Genomic DNA, 21,889 nt, shown 5'->3' with positions numbered 1-21,889 from the left:
GAAAATTTTGGAATCATTATTTGTTGCGCTTAAACAGTTGAGGTAATTATTTATGAATTCAAGGGTTGGCACACTTTTTTCTATAGAGTTTTCAGATTCAGCACACAAAAATCCAGGAGATCCAGTTAAATTCGAATGTCAAGTAAGCAACAAATAATTATTAGTATAAATATGTCCCATGCAATATTTGGACCACATGTACACTAAAAATTTTTCATTGTTTCTCTGCTTTCCAATTTATCTGAGCATTCTGTATTTTATCTGGCCGCCTATCTACAAAGGGTCAAATAGTAAGTTAGGCATTGTGGCCACACGGTTTCTGTCATGATTATTCAACTCTCATTGTAGCCTGAAAGCGGCCATGGACAATACGTAAATAAATGAGCATAGTTATTTACAAAAACAAGCAACAGGTCAAATATGGCCCGTGGGACATAGCCAATCCCTGCCTTCGTTCATTCATTCTACAAATATTTATGTGTTTTCCATGTGTCAAGCACTGGACTAGGCCCTAGGAGTATAGAGGAGAATAAAAAAAGACACTGTTTTGTCCTCATGGACCTATAATCTAGTAAGGGGAAATAGACAAGAAACAATTAATGAAAAAACAACCAATTACAACTTTTAATAGTGTTATCGAAGAAATGGAATAGTGTGCAGCCATGGACCATAATTAAGGGGGAGAAAGTGAGACTTTCCTTGGATAGAATTTTCATGGAAGGTGCCTTTCCAGAAGTGATAATGAGGAAGCGAGCTGAAGGCTGAGGAGTTTTCAAGAGGCAAAGGCATGTGCAAAGGCCCTGAGGCAGCAAAGGACTCAGTTCCCAGTGTGCTTGAGAAAAGGAAAAAAGGCCAGTTGGCCTGGAGTGAGTAGGGGTAGAAGGAGATGGAGCGGGAGAGGTAGGCAGAAACCAGACCCTTCAATCTTGAAGGCAGTGGGAAGTAAGCAGGGTGCTATTCTATGGGTAGCAGGCATCCAAAAATACTTTTGTTGCTGGGTATAGATGTCACAGGTATATGGCAGGCTGAAAACCCTGGATAAACTGTGGGTATATAGATTTAAAAACCTAATGCCTTTATTTTCCAAATCACTACAACCCCTCTGATAGACTGTTCTATACCAGCAGTTCTCAAACTTGGGTGCTCATTAGAATCAGGTAGGGAGCTTTACTAACAAACCCAATGTGTAGGCTACACCCTGATCCAATTGAGTTAGTATCTCTGGGGCTGAGACCCAGACACCAGTGGTTTTTTCTTTTTTTTTCTTTTTTAACTGGTGTATCCAATCAACCTGGGGGACGGGGACGGGGACCTCTTAAAATGCAGACTGTCATTCAAGAGGTCTGGGCTGGGGCCTGAGAGTCTGCATTTCTTTTTTTTTTTTTTTTTTTTGAGACGGAGTCTCACTCTATTGCCCAGGCTGGAGTGTAGTGGTGCGATTTCAGCTCACTGCAATCTCTGCCTCCTGGCTTCAAGCGAGTCTCCTGCCTCAGCCTCCTGAGTAGTAGGGACTACAGGCGCACACCACCACACCCAGTTAATTTTTGTATTTTTATTAGAGACGGGGCTTCACCATATTGGCCAGGATGGCCTCGATCTCCTGACTTCATGATCCACCCCCCTCAGCCTCCCAAAGTGCTGGGATTACAGGCATGAGCCACCGTGCCCAGCCAAGAATCTGCATTTCTAACAAGTTTCCAGATGATGTTGCTGCTGTCAGTCCACAAATCACACTTCGAATATCAAGAGCTGAAGCCTCTTTTGCAGTCCTTGCACATACACCTACTTGCTATTTTCTCATCCCCTTCATTGCCTTCCTACTAGTCATCCTTCAAAGTTTTATTACCTGCCGTTTGGCCTGCAAAGCACACAGTCTGCTACTGAACCCCACATCGCTTCCTATTTTAAAAGAGCTTTCTAAAGCTTTGGGACTTGAATTAGTCAGCAAAGGTCTGCAATTCCTCTCCAAAGGCAAGGTAATCTTATTAAGAGAAGATCTGAAGTATCCTTAGGAACAAAATACTCAATGCACCCTCTTTGTTCTCTAAGTCTCCATTCTCCAGTGCCTCTCTGTGCATTTGTTTGTCTCAGAACAGTCATGCACGGTGGATCCATTTGTCTTCCCTTATCACTCTGTTACTGCTGCCGAGCACTCGCTCAGCTGTGTGCTCCAGCTTCTTGGCTGACAAGATAATTACATTCTGGGCAGACTGGGAGAAAGACAGGTAGTGCTCAAAAGTTCCGATGCCGACTACCTAGTCATTGCTGGGGCAGACTTCAAGATCAAGCACCTGATCTAATTAGCACACTCCCATCGCTACCTGCCTGCATATGGAATGCTGACAATTGAAAGCCTGAAGGCAAAGCATATATCATGCAACCCAGAGACAGACATTCATGCTACCCTTGTGCCAGGAACAATTACATGTTCTTTTTGGAATCTTGGGTGTCCTAGTAACACAGTTGAGCCTGGGGGTAAACTTTTGCATAATACTGGAAGCCCTGCATTTACTGATAATGAACGTGAGAACCAGCAGAATAAAACCCCACAAGAATGAAAGACCTCACGGGAAGAAAGCCCTCTGAAGAAGGACTCATTTCAGCAAACCCAGTCCGCCCCTAGCTCTGGAAGAAGCACATGGCTCCATAAAAGCGAGGCTTTGCCAGCAAAGAGCTGTTTTTCTTTGACCAGATAAATAGCACAATACATTCCCCTAGGATTTTTTTTTTTTTTTTTTTTTTTTTTGCCTCTATGCTTTTGCTACTTCCTACATTTCTTTCAAAATGTAGCCTTTGAGTTTGAAAGTCATTACAGCCACAACCCTTTTTCTCCTTTTCTTTTTGCTCTGGGTAGAAAAGTGCTCTATAATCTCTAAATCCTTATAATAAGTGTTCTATAATCTGTAAGTTCATATATAGACATAGGCATGTGTATATATACAGCATTATTATCTTAAATTTCTAATAAGATTCCCACCCTCACTTGCTGCTGGCATTTGCACTAGTTTCTCTGGCAGAGGCCTGGTGGAGAAGAGTGAACCGTGGCTATACAGTCAACACCTATTTCTACCATGTATTACATCTGTGACTGGGCAAGGCACTTACCTGTCCAATTAAAACTAAGGCTTTAGGTTAAAGAAATCAAAAGAACCCTAGTGCAGTGTTATGGTTTGAATCATGTCCCCCTCTTCCTTTAAAAAGTATGTTAAAGATCTAATGCCCAGTACCACAGAATGTGACCTTATTTGGAAACAGGGTCATTGTGGAAATAATAAGTTAACCTAATAGGAGGTCATACTGGAGTAGGACAGACCCTTAATTGAATACGACTGGTGTCCGTATATGAAGAGACACAGAGACACCGACACTTGAGGGAGAACATCATGTGACAATGGACGCAGAGACTGGAGAGCTGCATCTACAAGCCAAGGAGCTCCAAGGATTGCTGCCAGAAGCTATAAAGAGGCGAGCATGGAGCTCAGACTTCCAGCCTCCAGAACAGAACAATTTCTGTTGTTGCAAGCCACCCAGTTTGTGGGACTTCGGCAACCCAAGGAAATGAACATACCCAGTCAGGCTTACTCATTAACCTCCCTCGGAAGTCAACAATGACATCACAAGTCGAAGATAGCCATTGCCAGGCACCTAACAGAAGTGATGTGGTTAAGAAATCTGGCTCTAGAAAGAGAATATAAGGAAAGAGGATATGAGTGTATGGGTTCAGCCCTACTACTTCCTGGCTGGATGACATCAGGCAAGTTAACTACACTTTCTGAGCCTCAGGATCATGGCCATAAAACAGGAATAATGATGGTACCTAAATAATAGAACTTCTGTGAACAATGAAAGGGAACAACTGTGAGGTCTAAAGGTTAGCTCTAGCTATTCTTTTCCTGCTGGTGGTAGGAGGCAGGTTTTGGGTACCTTTAGCCTTGTCTAAACTGAGGGTTCCCTGAGCCCACTAACCCTGAGTAGATAAAAAGCAATGTGGTCCACTCCCCCATGCATTCCTGTCACTATCCTGAGGCTATAACAAGGTCTCTTCGAGAGCCTTGGGTTTCAGAGAATGCAGGAGGTGCTTGGGGATGTCAAAAGGCTTGTGAGGACCTCTCAATCCTGTTGTAAGGCCCCTGAGTTGGCAACTGCAGCTCCTGAGGAAGGGGAGAGGCATAGAAAGAGGCAGATGAGATTCCTGTGAGAGCCAAGGAGTCTGCTGGGTCTACACCTCCCTTGGCTTTGTCCTCGGGTAGAGGAATCTATTAGGAGCTGATGACTCCTTGTGGTCAAATACCCAACAGAACTGAGCCCCTTTCAGAATTACCTGCACTTTCTGCAATTTAAGTGGCATCTTTATTACCTGGAAGCATCCCCTTGATGACAACAACGATGAATCCTTCTCTATGCATTTGTCTTGGAATAGTCATACATTCTGTTGGCCCATTTCTATAGGAGTAGAATTGCTAGATCATAGAGTGTGCTTATGTTCAGCTTTAGTAGATACTGCCAACTAGTTTTCCAAAATAGTTGTACCAATTTACACTTCTACTACAAGTGTATGAGAGCATTGTCAGTTTTGTAATTTTAGCCATTCTAGTGAAGTGAGTGCACAGTGGCATCTCATTGTGATTTTAATGTATATTTCTCTAGAGATTCCTGATGTTGAACACTTCACATACTTATTTGCCACTTGCATATCCATTTTGATTAAGATGTCTTCTTCTTGTTGATATGTAGAATCGTTTAAATATTCTGGCACCATGTCCTTGGTTACATGCTTGTACTACAGATATTTTCCTCCCACTGAGTGCCTCCTTCTCATACTCTTAAAGGCATCTTTTGAGAATAAAATTCTTAATTTTTAAAAACAAATTTTTCTAGCAGTTTTAGGTTCACAGCAAATTGAGTAGAAGGTATAGAGAGATTTCCCATATACCTACTCTCTCCATAAATGTATAGCCTTCCCCATTATCATCATCTCCTACCACGGTAGTACATTTGTCATAAATGATGAACCTACATTGATACATCATTATCACCCAAAGTCTAGAGTTTACATTAGGGTTCACTCTTGGTGTTGTACACTTTATGAGTTATGTACAAGTATTATGTATCCACCTTTGTAGTATCGTACAGAGTAGTTTCACTGCTTTAAAACTTCTCTGTGTTCTGCCTATTCCTCCCTCTCTTACTGGCCCCCAACCTCTGGCAACCACTCATCTTCTTACTGGCTCCACAGTTTTGCCTTTTCCAGAATGCCATATGGTCAAAATACTACTGTATTAGTCTGTTCTCACATTGCTATAGAGAACTACCTGGGACTGCGTAATTTATAAAGAAAAGAGGTTTAATTGACTCAGAGTTCTGCAGGCTGTACAGGAAGCATGGCTGTGGAGGCCTTGGGAAACTTACAGTCATGGAAGAACATGAAGGAAAAGCAGGCGCGGAGAAGGAGGAAGAGAGAAGGGGGTTGTGCTACATGCTTTTAAACAACCAGATCTCATGAGACCTCACTCACTATCACGAGAACAGCAAGGGGAAACTTCGCCCCATGATCCATTCACCTCCAACCAGGCCCCTTCTCCAACATTGTGGATTACAATTCAACATGAGATTTGGGCAGAGACCCAAATCCAAACCATACCAACTGCCATATGTAGCCTTTTCAGATTGGCTTCTTTCACTTAATAATATGCCTTTAAACTTCCTCCTTCTTCTCATAGCTTGATAACTCATTTCTTTCTAGCTCTGAATCATGTTTCATTTGATGAATGTACCACAGCCTTTTTTTTTAAGCTATTCACCTACTAAAGGACATCTTGGTTGCTTCTGGGTCTTGCCAATTATGAATAAAGCAGGTATAAACATCTATGTACACGTTTTTGTGTGGACATAAGTGTTCAACTCTTTCTTTTTATACTTTAAGTTCTAGGGTACATAAGCACAAAGTGCAGGTTTGATAAATAGGTATACATGTGCCATGTTGGTGTGCTGCACCCATCAACTCATCATTTACATTAGGTATTTCTCCTAATGCTATCTCTCCCCCAGCCCCACACCCCATAACAGGCTCTGCTGTGTGATGTTCCCCTTCCTGGGTCCAAGAGTTCTCATTGTTCAATTCCCACTTATGAGTGATAACATTCAGTGTTTGGTTTTCTGTCCTTGTGATAGTTTGCTGAGAATGATGGTTTCCAGCTTCATCCATGTCCCTAAAAAGGACATGAACTCATCCTTTTTTATGGCTGCATAGTATTCCATGGTGTATACGTGCCACATTTTCTTAATCCAGTCTATCATTGATGGACATTTGGCTTGGTTGCAAGTCTTTGCTATTGTGAATAGTGCCACAATAAACATACATGTGCATGTGTCTTTATAGCAGCATGATTTCTAATCCTTTGGGTATATACCCAGTAATGGGATTGCTAGGTCAAATGGTACTTCTAGTTCTAGATCCTTGGGGAATCGCCACACTGTCTTCCACAATGGTTTAACTAATTTATACTCCCACCAACAGTGTAAAAGTGTTCATATTTCTCCACATCCTCTCCAGCATCTGTTGTTTCCTGATTTTTTAATGATCACCATTCTAATTAGTGTGAGATGGTATCTCATTGTGGTTTTGATTTGCATTTCTCTGATGACCAGTGATGATGAGCGATTTTTCATGTGTCTGTTGGCTGCATAAATGTCTTCTTTTGAGAAGTGTCTGTTCATATCCTTTGTCCACTTTTTGATGGTTTTTTTTTTTCTTGTAAATTTGTTTGAGTTCTTTGTAGATTCTGGATATTAGCCCTTTGTCAGATGAGTAGGTTGCAAAAATTTTCTCCCATTCTGTAGGTTGCCTGTTCACTCTGATGGTAGTTTCTTTTACTGTGCAGAAGCTCTTTAGTTTAATTAGATCCCATTTGTCAGTTTTGGCTTTTGTTGCCATTGCTTTTGGTGTTTTAGTCATGAAGTCCTTGCCCATGCCTATGTCCTGAATGGTATTGCCTAGGTTTTCTTCTAGGGTTTTTATGGTTTTAGGTTTAACATTTAAGTCTTTAATCCATCTTGAATTAATTTTTGTATAAGGTGTAAGGAAGGGATCCAGTTTCAGCTTTCTACATATGGCTAGCCAGTTTTCCCATCACCATTTATTAAATAGGGAATCCTTTTCCCATTGCTTGTTTTTGTCAGGTTTGTCAAAGATCAGATGGTTGTAGATGTGTGGTGTTATTTCTGAGGCCTCTGTTCAGTTCCATTGGTCTATATCTCTGTTTTGGTACCAGTCCCATGCTGCTTTGGTTACTGTAGCCTTATAGCATAGTTTGAAGTCAGGTAGCGTGATCTCTCCAGCTTTGTTCTTTTTGCTTAAGATTGTCTTGGCAGTGCAGGCTCTTTTTTGGTTCCGTATCAACTTTAAAGCAGTTTTTTCCAATTCTGTGAAGAAAGTCATTGGTAGCTTCATGGGGATGGCATTGAACTTATAAATTACCTTGGGCAGTATGACCATTTTCACGATATTGATTCTTCCTATCTATGAGCATGGAATGTTCTTCCATTTGTTTGTGTCCTCTTTTATTTCGTTTGTAGTTCACCTTGAAGAGGTCCTTCACATCCCTTGTAAATTGTGTTCCTAGGTATTTTATACTCTTTGTAGCAATTGTGAATGGGAGGTCACTCATGATTTGGCTCTCTGTTTGTCTGTTAATGGTTTATAGGAATGCTTGTGATTTTTGGACATTGATTTTTTATCCTGAGACTTTGCTGAAGTTGCTTACCAGCTTAAGGAGATTTTGGGCTGAGATGATGGGGTTTTCTAGATATACAATCATGTCATCTGCAAACAGGGACAATTTGACTTCCTCTTTTCCTAATTGAATACCCTTTATTTCTTTCTCCTGCCTGATTGCCCTGGCCAGAACTTCCAACACTATGTTGAACAGGAGTGGTGAGAGAGGGCACCCCTGTCTTGTGCCAGTTTTCAAAGGGAATGCTTCCAGTTTTTGCCCATTCAGTATGATATTGGCTGTGGGTTTGTCATAAATAGCTCTTATTATTTTGAGATACGTTCCATCAATACCTAGTTTATTGAGAGTTTTTAGCATGAAGGGTGTTGAATTTTTTCAAAGGCCTTGTCTGCATCTATTGAGATAATCATGTGGTTTTTGTCATTGATTCTGTTTATGTGATGGATTATGTTTATTGATTTGCATATGTTGAACCAGCCTTGCATCTCAGGGATGAAGCCGACTTGATCATGGTGGATAAGCTTTTTTGATGTGCTGCTGGATTTGGTTTGCCAGTATTTTATTGAGGATTTTCGCACTGATGTTCATCAGAGATATTGGTCTAAAATTCTCTTTTTTTGTTGTGTCTCTGCCAGCCTTTGCTATCAGGATGATGTTGGCCTCATAAAATGAGTTAGGGAGGATTCCCTCTTTTTCTATTGATTGGAATAGTTTCAGAAGGAATGGTACCAGCTCCTCTTTGTATCTCTGTTAGAATTCGGCTGTGAATTCATCTGATCCTGGACTTTTTTGGTTGATATGCTATTAATTATTGCCTCAATTTTGGAGCCTGTTATTGTTCTATTCAGAGATTCAACTTCTTCCTGATTTAGGCTTGGGAGGGTGTATGTGTCCAGGAATTTATCCATTTCTTTTAGATTTTCTAGTTTATTTGCATTGAGGTATTTATAGTATTCTTTGATGGTAGTTTTTATTTCTGTGGGATCAGTGGTGATATCCCGTTTCTCATTTTTTGTTGCATCTATTTGATTCTTCTCTCTTTTCTTCTTTATTAGTCTTGCTAGTGGTCTATCAATTTTGTTGATCTTTTCAAAAAGCCAGGTCCTAGATTCATTGACTTTTTGAAGGGTTTTTTGTGTCTCTTATCTCTTTCAGTTCTGCTCTGATCTTAGTTATTTCTTGTCTTCTTTTAGCTTTTGAATGTATTTGCCCTTGATTCTCTAGTTCTTTTAATTGTGATATTAGGGTGTTGATTTTAGATCTTTCCTGCTTTCTCTTGAGGGCTTTTAGTGCTATAAATTTCCCTCTACACACTGCTTTAAATGTGTCCCAGAGATTCTGGTGTGTTGTGTCTTTGTTCTCATTGGTTTCAAAGAACATCTTTATTTCTGCCTTCATTTCGTTATGTATCCAGTAGTCATTCAGGAGCAAGTTGTTCAGTTTCCATGTAGCTGTGCAGTTTTTAGTGAGTTTCTTAATCCTGAGTTCTAATTTTATTGCACTGTGGTATGAGAGACAGTTCATTGTGATTTCTGTTCTTTTACATTTGCTGAGGAGTGCTTTACTTCCAATTATGTGGTCAATTTTAAAAGAAGTGCAATGTGGTGCTGAGAAGAATGTATATTCTGTTGATTTGGGGTGGAGAGTTCTGTAGACATCTGTTAGGTCTGCTTGTTGCAGAGCTGAGTTCAGGTCCTGGATATCCTTGTTAAGCTTCTGCCTTGTTTATCTGTCTAATGTTGACAGTGGGGTGTTAAAGTCTCTCATTATTATTATATGGGTGTCTAAGTCTCTTTGTAGGTTTCTAAGGACTTGCTTTATGAATCTGGGTGCTCCTGTATTAGGTGCATATATATTTAGGATAGTTAGCTCTTCTTGTTGAATTGATCCCTTTACCATTATGTAATGGCCTTCTTTGTCTCTTTTGATCTTTGTTGGTTTAAAGTCTGTTTTATCAGAAACTAGGATTGCAACCCCTGCTTTTTTTTGCTTTCTATTTGCTTTGTAGATCTGCCTCCATCCCTTTATTTTGAGCCTATATGCATCTTTGCACGTGAAATGTGTCTCCTGAATATACACCAATGGGTCTTGACTCTTTATCCAATTTGCGAGTCTGTGTCTTTTAATTGGGACATTTAGCCCCTTTACATTTAAAGTTAATATTGTTATTTGTGAATTTCATCCTGTCATTATGATGTTCGCTGGTTATTTTGTCCATTAATTGATGCAGTTTCTTCATAGCATCGATGTCCTTTACAATTTGGCAAGTTTTTGCAGTGGCTAGTACCGGTTGTTTCTTTCCATGTTTAGTTCTTCCTTCAGGAGCTCTTGTAAGGCAGGCCTGGTGGTGACAAAATCTCTCAGCATTTGCTTGTCTGTAAAGGATTCTATTTCTCCTTCACTTATGAAGCTTAGTTTGGCTGGATATGAAATTTTGGGTTGAAAATTCTTTTCTTTAAGGATGTTGAATATTGGCCCCCACTCTCTTCTGGCTTGTAGGGTTTCTGCCGAGAGATCTGCTGTTAATCTGATGGGCTTCCCTTTGTGGGTAAACTGACCTTTCTCTCTGGCTGTCCTTAACACTTTTTCATTCATTTCAACTTTGGTGAATCTGACAATTATGTGTCTTGGGGTTTCCCTTCTCAAGGAGTATCTTTGTAGTGTTCTCTGTATTTCCCGAATTTGAATGTTGGCCTACCTTGCTATGTTGGGGAAGTTCTCCTGGATAATATCCTGCAGAGTGTTTTCCAACTTGGTTCCGTTCTCCCCATCACTTTCAGGTACACCAATCAGACATAGATTTGGTCTTTTCACATACTTCCCTATTTCTTGGAGGCTTTGTTGGTTTCTTTTTACTCTAACCTTGTTTTCTCACTTTATTTTATTAATTTGATCTTCAATCACTGATACCCTTTCTTCCACTTGATTGAACTGGCTATTGAAGCTTGTGCATGCATCAGGAAGTTCTTGTGCCATGGTTTTCAGCTCCATCAGGTCATTTAAGGCCTTCTCTACACTGTTTATTCTGGTTAGCCATTTGTCCAATCTTTTTTCAAGGTTTTTAGCTTCCTTGCAAGGGGTTCAAACATCCTCATTTAACTTGGAGAAGTCTGTTATTACCGACCTTCTGAAGCCTACTTCTGTCAACTTGTCAAAGTCATTCTCCGTCCAGCTTTGTTCCATTGCTGGTGAGGAGCTGCGATTCTTTGGAGGAGAAGAGGCACTCTGATTTTTAGAATTTTCAGCTTTTATGCTCTGGTTTCTCCCCATCTTTGTGATTTAATCTACCTTTGGTCTTTGATATTGGTGTTCTACAGATGGGGTTTTGGTGTAGATGTCCTTTTTGTTATGTTGATGCTATTCCTTTCTGTTTGTTAGTTTTCCTTCTAACAGTCATGTCCCTCAGCTGCAGGTGTGTTGGAGTTTGCTGGAGTTCCACTCCAGACCCTGTTTGTCTGGGTATCACCAGCAGAGGCTGCAGAACAGCAAATATTGCAGAACAGCAAATATTGCTGTCTCATCCTTCTTCTGGAAGCTCTGTCCCAGAGAGGCAGCCACGTATATGAGGTGTCTGTCGGCCCCTACTGGGAGGTGTCTCCCAGTTAGGCTACATGGGGATCAGGGACCCACTTGAGGAGGCAGTCTGTCTGTTCTCAGAGCTCAAACGCAGTGCTGAGAGAACCACTGCTCTCTTCAGAGCTGTCAGACAGGGACGTTTAAGTCTGCAGAAGTTGTCTGCTGCCTTTTATTCAGCTATGCCCTGCCTACAGTGGTGGAGTCTAGAGGCAGCAGGCCCTGTTGAGCTGTGGTGGGCTCCACCCAATTTGAGCTTCCTGGCTGCTTTGTTTACCTACTAAAGCCTCAGCAATGGCAGATGCCCCTTCCCCAGCCAGGCTGCTGTCTCACAGATCGATCTCAGACTGCTGCACTAGCAGTGAGCAAGGCTCCATGGGCGTGGGAGCCACTTAGCCAGGTACGGGAGAGAATCACTTTGTCTGCCAGTTGCTAAGACCTTGGGAAAAGCACGGTATTTGTGTGTGAATGTCCCGTTTTTCCAGGTAGTCTGTCACGGCTTCCCTTGGCTAGGAAAGGGAAATCCCCCTGACCCTTTGCACTTCCCGGGTGAGTCAATGCCCCGCCCTGCTTCGGCTCACCCTCTGTCAGCTGCACCCTTTGTCCAGCCAGTCCCAATGAGATGAAGTAGGTACCTCAGTTGAAAATGCAGAAATCACTCGTCTTCTGCGTCGATCATGCTGGGAGCTGCAGATCGGAGCTGTTCCTATTCAGCCATCTTGGAAGTGTTCAAGTCTTTTTGGTAAATTCCAAAGAGTTTGATCACTGGATCATATAGTAAGTGTTTGTTTTGTTTTGCAAGAAACTACCACACTGTCTTTTGTAGTGGCTGCATCATTTTGCATTCCCACCAGCAATGAATGAGAATTCCTATTGCTCCACATCCTAGTCAGCATTTGGTGTTGTTAGTGTTCTGGATTTGGGCCATTCTAATACATGCATAAAGGTATTTCATTGTTGTTTAATTTGCCTTTACCTGCTGACATTTAATGTGGAGCATCTTTTCATATGCCTATTTGCCATCTCTGTATCTTCTTTGGTAATATGTCTGTTAGGGTCTTTGGATCATTTTTTAATTGAAATGTTTGTTTTCTTGTTAAGAGTTCTTTGTATACTTTGGTAATAGTCTTGTAGTAGATGTGTATTTTGCAAATATTTTCTTCCAGTCCATGACTTGTTTTCTTGTTCTTTTGACATCATCTTTCACAGAGTAGAAGATTTTAATTTTAAGTCCAGCTTACCAATTTTTTCTTTCGTGGATTGTGCCTTTGGTGTTATATCTAAAAAGTCATCAACATACTCAAGATAATCTAGATTTTTCTACCATTATTTTTTTGGAGTTTTATGGTTTTGCATTTTACATTTAGGTCTGTGATCATTTTGAGCTAATGTTTGTGAAGGGTGTAATAATGTGTCAGATTTTTTTTTTCATGTGAATGTCCAGTTGTTCAAGCACCGTTTGTTGAAAAGACTATCCTTGCTCCATTGTGTTGCCTTTGCTCCTTTGTCAAGGATCAATTGACTGTATTTATGTAGGTCTATTTCTGAGTTCTCTATTCTGTTACATTTGTCTGACTATTCTTTTGTCAATACCACACTCTTTGGATTGCTTCAGCTTTATAGTAAGTCTTGAAGTCAGATAGTGTCAATCCTCCAACTTTGTTCATCTTCAGTGTTGAGTTGGCTATTCTGGATCTTTTGCCTTTCCATAGAAACTTTAGAATCAGTTTGTTCATATCCACAAAATAATTTGATGGCATTTTGATTGGCATTGCATTAAATCTATAAATGAAATTATTAATTTTAAGTCTTATTTATTAATCTTTTCCTTTATGGGTAGTGCTTTTTCTATCCTACTTAAGATATTCTTGTTAACCATGAGGCTGTGAAGATAACTCCCCTGACTTCTACAGTAATAAAAGTCAAAATAGTTGTTGTGCTTTTGTGGGGAGGAGTAATGACTGGGAGGCAATACAAGGGAAGATACTAGGGAGCTGGTTATATTCTCTTTCTTTTCTTTCTTCTTTCTTTCTTTCATTTTTCTTTCTTTCTTACTTTCTTTCTCCTTCCTTCTCTCTTTCCTTTCCTTTCCATTTCTTTCTTTTTTTTTTTTTTTTTTTCTGAGGCAAGGTATCACTCTGTCACCCAGGCTGGAATGCAGTGGCTGCGGCCCCAACCTCCCAGACTCAAGCAATCCTCCCACCTCAGCCTTCCAGTAGCTGGGACTGCAGGTGCACACCAACATGCCAGGCTAATTTCTGTATTTTTTGTAAAGATGGGGTCTCACTATGTTACCTGGCTGGTCTTGAACCCCTGGACTTGAGTGATATACCCACCTCAGCCTCCCAAAGTGTTGGGATTACAGGCATGAGCCACTGAGCCTACCTTATACTCTATTTCTTGATTTTTCTGGGTGATGGTATTTGCTTGTTTACTCTTTAAATATTTCTTGAACGGTATATTTATTACTGGCACACTCTGTATGTTACACTGCCATTAAAGTTGATAAGAAAGAAAGAAAGAGAGAGAAACAGGGAGAGAGAGAGAGAGAATGCTAGCCGCTGGCTAAAGAGATACAAAGTAATGACAAAAAATACTTATAAAGATTTGAAGAGAAATTTGTGAGCAGATTATATGACATCATATATTCTCAGTCTATGTAAGCCAATCTTTTAGTATTTACTAAAGATTTCAGTAGAATACATATAGTAAGTCTATTTCCAGATTAGAAACATTGATGTTGGTTAATAATATAATATTGAAAACAAACAGTGCTGTGAGCATAAAATAAAGTAACATTAGTGACACATTAGTGAGGCTTCATAAAGAGAGTTAAGCAAGCAGAGAGTCTAAAGAGAAGCCGCCGGCTGCTCTGAGCATTTGGTTTTACAAATTCTTTATTAAAATGTGATAGATTTGATCATTAAACATGGTATATGTGTATCAAAATATCACACTGTACCCCATAAATATGTGCAGTTTATTATGCATCCATTAAAATAATAATAAAAGCAAGAAAAAATTGCTGCTAGCTGATATGTGACCACTCGACTTGTGACTTCTCACCCTCAAATGAGGGGCACGCCTCACATGGTCTCTATCAAATGAGGGCTACTGAGCTCTGAGGTAGGAGGGGTCTCTGAGACTATAGTAGAAATGTCACAAGAGTGGGCTATAAGGGCCCAGTAGAGTTACTGTCCAAAGCAGAAACCAAATCAAGGTACCCAGCAAGGATACAGTTAATACGAAACACTGACCCAGCAGGCAGCCAGGTTCTGAAGAGCTAAGCACACAGGAGATAGAGTCGGAGCAGGAATGGGGGTAACATCAGGAGCTGCCCCTTCTGCAGGTCAGAAGGCCAGGATATCACCAAAGCCAGAGAGGCTCTGCAAGGTCCTCAACAGGAGTCTTTTTGAAGAGAAGGCCAACCAACAGCCTGTCCACAGTTAACCAGGCAGCAGGTGTGTGACCGCATGTTCCTCTGCCCTGAGCCAAGCAGGAGTGCACACCTGACAGCTGGTTCTGGCAGCCAGACACTGAGAGGCACCAAACTGGGAGTCCCTCTCTGAGAGGAGCCCAGGATGTGCAGGTGGGAATGCAGGTGTTTCCTCTGTATCACATCTGCCTGCTAAATAGCTCTCTGTCGGTTTCTTATGCTTTCTCTTCCACAAAGAGGAGAATTCCAGGGAACAAATGCAGACTGTTGGATATATACGTAATCTTTTTGGAGATGGGGGCCGAGTGAAGAGATAAATAGGACTTGAAGAAGGAAGTTAAGAAAACTAAGGTAGTCAGAAAGAATGAATGAGAAAAGCAACCTCAGGAACTCCTGGGTGGTATGGTAGGGAGGACAGGGAAAATCCATAATTAGGATAATCTGCAGATAGATAATAGAGAATTCAAGCCCAAGCATAAGAGCTTGCATTTCTAATCAGCTCATGCAACATCATGTTTGCAGTGTTCACCATTTCTAATATCCAAGCACCATCTTTTAGAGTCGCAAATGCTATAATTCATCACACCAGGCATGCAAAATCATCCTTTTGCTAACATTAAACATGTTTAATTACAAGCATTTATAATAGTGCGTTAAGACTTTAATGAAAGGAAAGCATTTGACATATGATATTTACAGTAATCATAATACTACAATATTTAAAGTATAAATTTTGACAGTGTTAGAGCAGGAAGCCAAATTGTCCATATTTTTAGTTAATTATTTGAAATGCTTTTAGGGGAACTCAGCATCCAGAAATTAATTAATAGTTTTCCTCTGTGCAATTGTCACTGTTAACCACTGGTTACTGCTACTGGCTGCCAACGCTTTTATATCGTCACTCTAGTGGAAGTCAGTGATTAATGGTAACCACTTGTCCTAATAGCCAAATGCCAAATGTCATACCACATGCAGGATTATAATTAGGCTTTAGGAAGTGGATGGGTTTGGCTTTGTTAGCCAAGAATTAACCACAAATTTGGAGGCCACTTGAACTAGTGCTTGCAGAATATATCTGTGACACCTCAGTCCTGGGGTTCTCAGGATGTTTTTCAAGGATAGCAGTTTCATAAAAAGCTAAGAGCCTTGAAATCCTTTTCCTAAGAGACCTAAACTTTTCTTTGTCAAGCTCGAAAGGTTCCCTCTGCCGTCTCTTCTGAGATCAGTCCAATTTACACACATTCCAGCTTCACTTAAGTGGAATTCAAGTTCCTGTGTAGGTATTCGCTGTTAACCACATGTCACATGCTTCACAGCCCTTTGTGACATATGTTTATTTGAAAAGGTAAGTCCGTAAACCAGTGCCTTCCTTGTATTTTACAAGTTTCCCCTGACTCAGGGAAACAAAAGGGGGTCCTCCATCATCAGGCAGCAATGTGGGACACAAAGTAAGGTAAGGAATGTTACCTGGATTACTGCCCACAGCCCCCTCAATAATAAAACAGTGTCAAAGCAGAGCAGCATCTCACACTGTTAAGAGTTCAGATTTTACCAGGCTCAGTGGCTCACACCTGTAATCCCAACACTTTGGAAGGCTGAGGTGAGAGCATTGCTTGAGCCTAGGAGTTTGAGCTACAGTGAGCTATGATCAGGCCACTGCACTCCAGCCTGGGCAACAGAGTGAGACCTTGTCTCTAAAAATAAAAATTAACAACAACAACAAAAATAATTAGATTTCTACTGACTTCAAACTTCAACACAATCACGACCACTGAAATAAGAGGAACATTAGAAATCCTCAAATCAAAACCAAAACCCATTTTTCCACACAGGTGTAGAAAGCTTGGGCTCTCGCTCTCACTCTCCCTCTCCCCCTCTCCCCCTCTCCCTCTCCGTCTCCTTCTCGGTCTCCCTCTCTTTCCACGGTCTCCCTCTGATGCCGAGCCGAAGCTGGACTATACTGCCGCCATCTCTGCTCACTGCAACCTCCCTGCCTGATTCTCCTGCCTCAGCCTGCCGAGTGCCTGCGATTGCAGGCGCGCGCCACCACGCCTGACTGGTTTTCATATTTTTTTGGTGGAGACGGGGTTTCGCTGGGTTGGCCGGGCTGGTCTCCAGCTCCTAACCGCGAGTGATCCGCCAGCCTTGGCCTCCCGAGGTGCCGGGATTGCAGACGGAGTCTCGTTAACTCAGTGCTCAATGGTGCCCAGGCTGGAGTGCAGTGGCGTGATCTCGGCTCGCTACAACCTCCACCTCCCAGCCGCCTGCCTTGGCCCCCCAAAGTGCCGAGATTGCAGCCTCTGCCTGGCCGCCACCCTGTCTGGGAGGTGGGGAGCGTCTCTGCCTGGCCGCCCATCGTCTGGGATGCGAGGAGCCCCTCTGCCCGGCTGCCCAGTCTGGAAAGTGAGGAGCATCTCTGCCCGGCCGCCATCCCACCTAGGAAGTGAGGAGCGCCTCTTCCCGGCCGCCATCCCACCTAGGAAGTGAGGAGGGTCTCTGCCCGGCCGCCCATCGTCTGAGATGTGGGGAGCGCCTCTGCCCCGCCGCCCTGTCTGGGATGTGAGGAGCGCCTCGACCCGGCCGCGACCCCATCTGGGAGGTGAGGAGCGTCTCTGCCCAGCCGCCCTGTCTGAGAAGTGAGGAGACCCTCCACCTGACAACCGCCCAGTCTGAGAAGTGAGGAGCCCCTCCGCCCGGCAGCCGCCCCGTCTGAGAAGTGAGGAGCCCCTCCGCCCGGCTGCCACCCCGTCTGGGAAGTGAGGAGCGTCTCCGCCCGGCAGCCACCCCGTCCGGGAGGGAGGTGGGGGTCAGCCCCCGCCAGGCCAGCCGCCCCTTCCGGGAGGGAGGTGGGGGGTCAGCCCCCGCCAGGCCAGCCGCCCCTTCCGGGAGGGAGGTGGGGGGGTCAGCCCCCCGCCCGGCGAGCCGCCCCGTCCGGGAGGGAGGTGGGGGGGTCAGCCCCCCGCCCGGCCAGCTGCCCCGTCTGGGAGGTGAGGGGCGCCTCTGCCCGGCCGCCCCTACTGGGAAGTGAGGAGCCCCTCTGCCCGGCCACCACCCGGTCTGGGAGGTGTACCCAACAGCTCATTGAGAATGGGTCATGATGACAATGGTGGTTTTGTGGAATAGAAAAGGGGGAAAGGTGGGGAAAAGATTGAGAAATCGGATGGTTGCTGTGTCTATGTAGAAAGAAGTAGACATGGGAGACTTTTCATTTTGTTCTGTACTAAGAAAAATTCTTCTGCCTTGGGATCCTGTTGATCTATGACCTTACCCCCAACCCTGTGCTCTCTGAAACATGTGCTGTGTCCACCCAGGGTTAAATGGATTAAGGGCGGTGCAAGATGTGCTTTGTTAAACAGATGCTTGAAGGCAGCATGCTCGTTAAGAGTCATCATCACTCCCTAATCTCAAGTACCCAGGGACACAAACACTCTGCCTAGGAAAACCAGAGACCTTTGTTCACTTGTTTATCTGCTGACCTTCCCTCCACTATTGTCCTATGACCCTGCCAAATCCCCCTCTGCGAGAAACACCCAAGAATGATCAATTAAAAAAAAAAAAAAAGGAAAAAAAAAAAAAAGAAAGAAAGCTTGGACTCACCCAGGGACCCACTTCTAGCAAGTGCCCAGGGCACCCTGCATGCATTCTGTGTTCTAACATTGCCCTGGCTTCATTTGTTCCTCTCCTTGGTTCTCTTTGTCCTAATTTATTTTCTTAGTATCACTATTATAATTAATGATAATTATCCATTCTAATATAGTTTTGTGCATTTTCTAAAACACTTAAATCTTCTTTAAATAAGATAGAATATCATTATGTTTGAACTATATGAGAAGCCTTAAATCCTTTATTCAAAGCTTACTTACTCTTTTCTGCATACAATTTTAATAAATTCAGTCATCTAATGTCATAGCACCCAGCAACTCAGAAGACCATAGCTGAAAGAAAGAATGGTTGTTGACACAGTACAGTATAGAAAACCCACTTAGTAGATGTTGAATGCAATAGTAAATAGATAAATGAGTAAATTAGTAGGTGAGTAATACCTTAGAGCTCACCAAGGAGAAGGTAGAAATCACTTAAAAACACATATAAGAAGCAACTATGTAACAGTCAGAGCACACTTGGTATGGGTGTGACCTCTCCGGAGATTTCAAAAGCCTTTGATGATTACAGAACCATAGTTTATTTAATTTATTATGATGATTTTTTTTTGAGACAGGGTCTCACTTTGTCACCCAGGCTGGAGTGCAGTGGCAACCTATCAGCTCACTGCAGCCTCAACTACCTGGGCTTAAGCGATCCTCCTGCCTCAGCCTCCAAGTAGCTGGGACTACAGGCGTGCCACCACACCAAGCTAATTTTTGTATTTTTAGTAGAGACGGGGTTTCACCATGTTGGCCAGGCTGGTCTCGAACTCCTGAGCCCAAATGATCTGCCTGCCTTGACCTCTCAAAGTGCTGGGATTACAGACGTGAGCCAGCATTCCTGGCAAAACTGTAGTTAATATTGATAAGTATTTTGGGGAATCTTTGTTTAAGAAGACAGGTATGTCTATCACACAACTTGTAAAACTTTTCATTTGAAAACAACAAAATCTAAAACATAAAACTCCAGGGTGGGGAAATTTCCAGCAGTCTGGAAAATTCCCTTCTTTGCCATGCCTCATTCCCTGGCCATGCCCGATGCCTGGAGTGATGATGAACTCATATTGCTAGTTCTCAGGTGGGAATGATGCCTCAGGAAAAAACACTGTGGGTAAAGAATGCTTTCTGCACTAGCTTCTGACTCACTCCACGGTGATATGGTGGGAGCAATTCCAACCAACCCCAGCACGGTGCTAGCATCCTGAAAGGGAGCTCATTACCAGGAGGAAGGGAGAGCTCAGTGCAAGCATCCAATAATTCACTCTCTTTCTCCACCAAGCGGTTACTCCTTAAGGCCTCTAAACTGAATGACTTACAGAGCGACCTGATTCCCCTCATTGCCCATGTGCACCAAACCTTGGTTTCTGCAACGTTACAAAAAGAGAAGTTCCTGGGTGTGTGCTGAGAACATTTTGGACAAAGGATGCTTCACGAATGGAAGATGTTATATAAGTGCTACTATTATTTGAGACTTGACTCCTCTGGAGATAAAAATCACAGCCTTAGACCATGGCAACCACAGACCCTAGATTTCCCCAGTGCTGACTCTGTCCAGTCCATTTTCCACTTGAGCACAGGAAGCAGCACAAAGTAAAGGCTACAGTTTCAGGAGAAAAGCAGGTTTGTTATCACGAACCTGTTTTCCCTGGCCAGTTTAATAGAGGCAATCATAGCCAGCAGGCTCAAACCCACACTTTTCTCAATTACCATGAGGAAACAAAGATTGACTTACTCTTTTTCTGTTTACAGAATTACGCAAAACTTATTCCTGGAGCTACAGTAGGGCTACTTCAGAAGGACTCCGGAAACATTCTCCAGCTGATCATCTCAGCTTATGAAGTAGGATATTTTACAGCTGGCTTCTTTTTTGCATTTCTTTGGTATTCAAAAACTAAGATGTGATTTAGGCAGTTAAATGTTAGTTACTTGTTGGTAGAGAGAGTGCTTATCCAAAAAAAGCCTCTGCATGAATGCAGCCAAAATATAAATTTTGTTCATTTTGCTTGCTGATCTTCCTGGAAGGTGGAGCTGAAGATAGAAAAATCATAAAACTGATCATAAAGTTGAGGTTGTTTTTATAATAATAAGCAACAGTAACATTGTTGCCAGCAAAATTTTAAAGGCTCCACGAGTCATACAATTAAGCTCTCCTCCATCTGAAAAAAAATGAAGTTTAAATTACCAGTGAGTGACAGAGTTATGTAGAGAGCTAACTACAGGCTTGACGATACTAGGTCATAACTCAAGCAAAAATACAAGTGTTGGCTATCCACCAAAACACCAGTACACAAGGAATGCCACTTTTTAATTTCTATACTTTGGAGAACTAGGGACATTTTCCACTGGTTTATGAGTAGGTGTGTAAATTTTTGCTTTGACTTTGGGAATTAGTACCTCAGGACAGAATTCCTCCCTTAAAATTAGAATATATACCTACGGTGTTGTTATGTTCTCATTCTTTGTCTCCATTTCATAACTCCATTAGTCAACAATGGATGGCCCATTGTCAATTATTTTTAATTTTGGTTCCTAAATATCACCCCCCCTTTTTTTTTGCCTTTACTTACAAAGAAATACACATACAGAGAGAGAAAGAAGAGGCCCTAAATTAGGATAGGAATGAAAAAAAGTAAATTTTTTAGTAAGGAGTAAAGCTCTACTATTTACTGTAAACAGCAACTATGTAAGAACAAGTGAATAACAATTCTCCTGATTTTTGATGTTTTAAAATTACAAAAAAAAAGGCCCATCTGTAATATACGCCAACAGTTAGCATGTACTGAACCAGCATTCCTTAACTAAAATGATGTATCAGAATCAACACGGAAAGTTTTTAAAAATAGGCCTATCCTCTCACAGACGTCTTTGAAGGACTTCAGGGGAAATGAGAGCTACATATTTTGGAAAGAAAAAAAAATTCCCCAATAATTTTGACGTTGCCCCACCAATTTTGAAACTCCCCTGAAGGAAGAAAAGCAAGATATTCCTTCTCAAGTACTTCATTTCTTCAGAAAATAAAATACAGATGTGTCCATTAAAATTATAAGATGATGGTTTTGTTTTGTTTTGTTTGTTTTACTGATAGCCTCAGAAATTTCAGTTTTCTTAGATCACATCAAATTCATCACCACATTAGCTCATGCTTGAAATTCTTCCAGTCAGGAATGCTCATCAACAAAATGCTATAAAAACCTTCCTCCCTCTCATGCAGTAATTAAAGTTTTAATGTGTAGAATCAAATAAAATCACACAGCAATCCTTCACTGTATCAGAATGCACGCCATTTTTTCGAATCCAATACTCTCAACAGTGTTGGCCACTAACATCATTGGAGAAACTAAGCAGATTAGAAAACACTGAATTGTCAAAAATATTTCCCCCTCCAGTAAGAGCAGCCCCCATGCCTCTGCTTGCTCTGCCAGAGGTTATGGCTCACTTTAAGATCCCAAATACTTCACGCAACTTACAGGGTAGTTGAAATCAAGGCATTAAACATTTGAATT

The 21,889-nt window shown here is 42.0% G+C and overlaps 1 protein-coding gene across 15 annotated transcripts in view; it reads left to right on the top strand.

Annotated features, from left to right (window-relative positions):
- The window catches only part of ITGB6 (integrin subunit beta 6), a 174,289-nt gene that overhangs the window by 110,951 nt on the left and 41,449 nt on the right, over positions 1–21,889 (top strand). For all 15 annotated transcript variants that reach the window (XM_024354918.2, XM_024354914.2, XM_024354917.2 and 12 more), the window contains one exon: positions 20,136–20,225. In XM_024354918.2, the coding sequence (XP_024210686.1) occupies positions 20,136–20,225 (90 nt within the window). The remainder of the gene's footprint in view (positions 1–20,135; positions 20,226–21,889) is intronic.

Source organism: Pan troglodytes, chromosome 13 (genome assembly GCF_028858775.2).
Source record: "Pan troglodytes isolate AG18354 chromosome 13, NHGRI_mPanTro3-v2.0_pri, whole genome shotgun sequence".
NCBI classification, from domain to species: Eukaryota; Metazoa; Chordata; class Mammalia; order Primates; family Hominidae; genus Pan; species Pan troglodytes.
The sequence above is the reverse complement of the archived record's forward strand: the minus strand, read 5'-3'. Positions and strand labels throughout refer to the sequence as shown.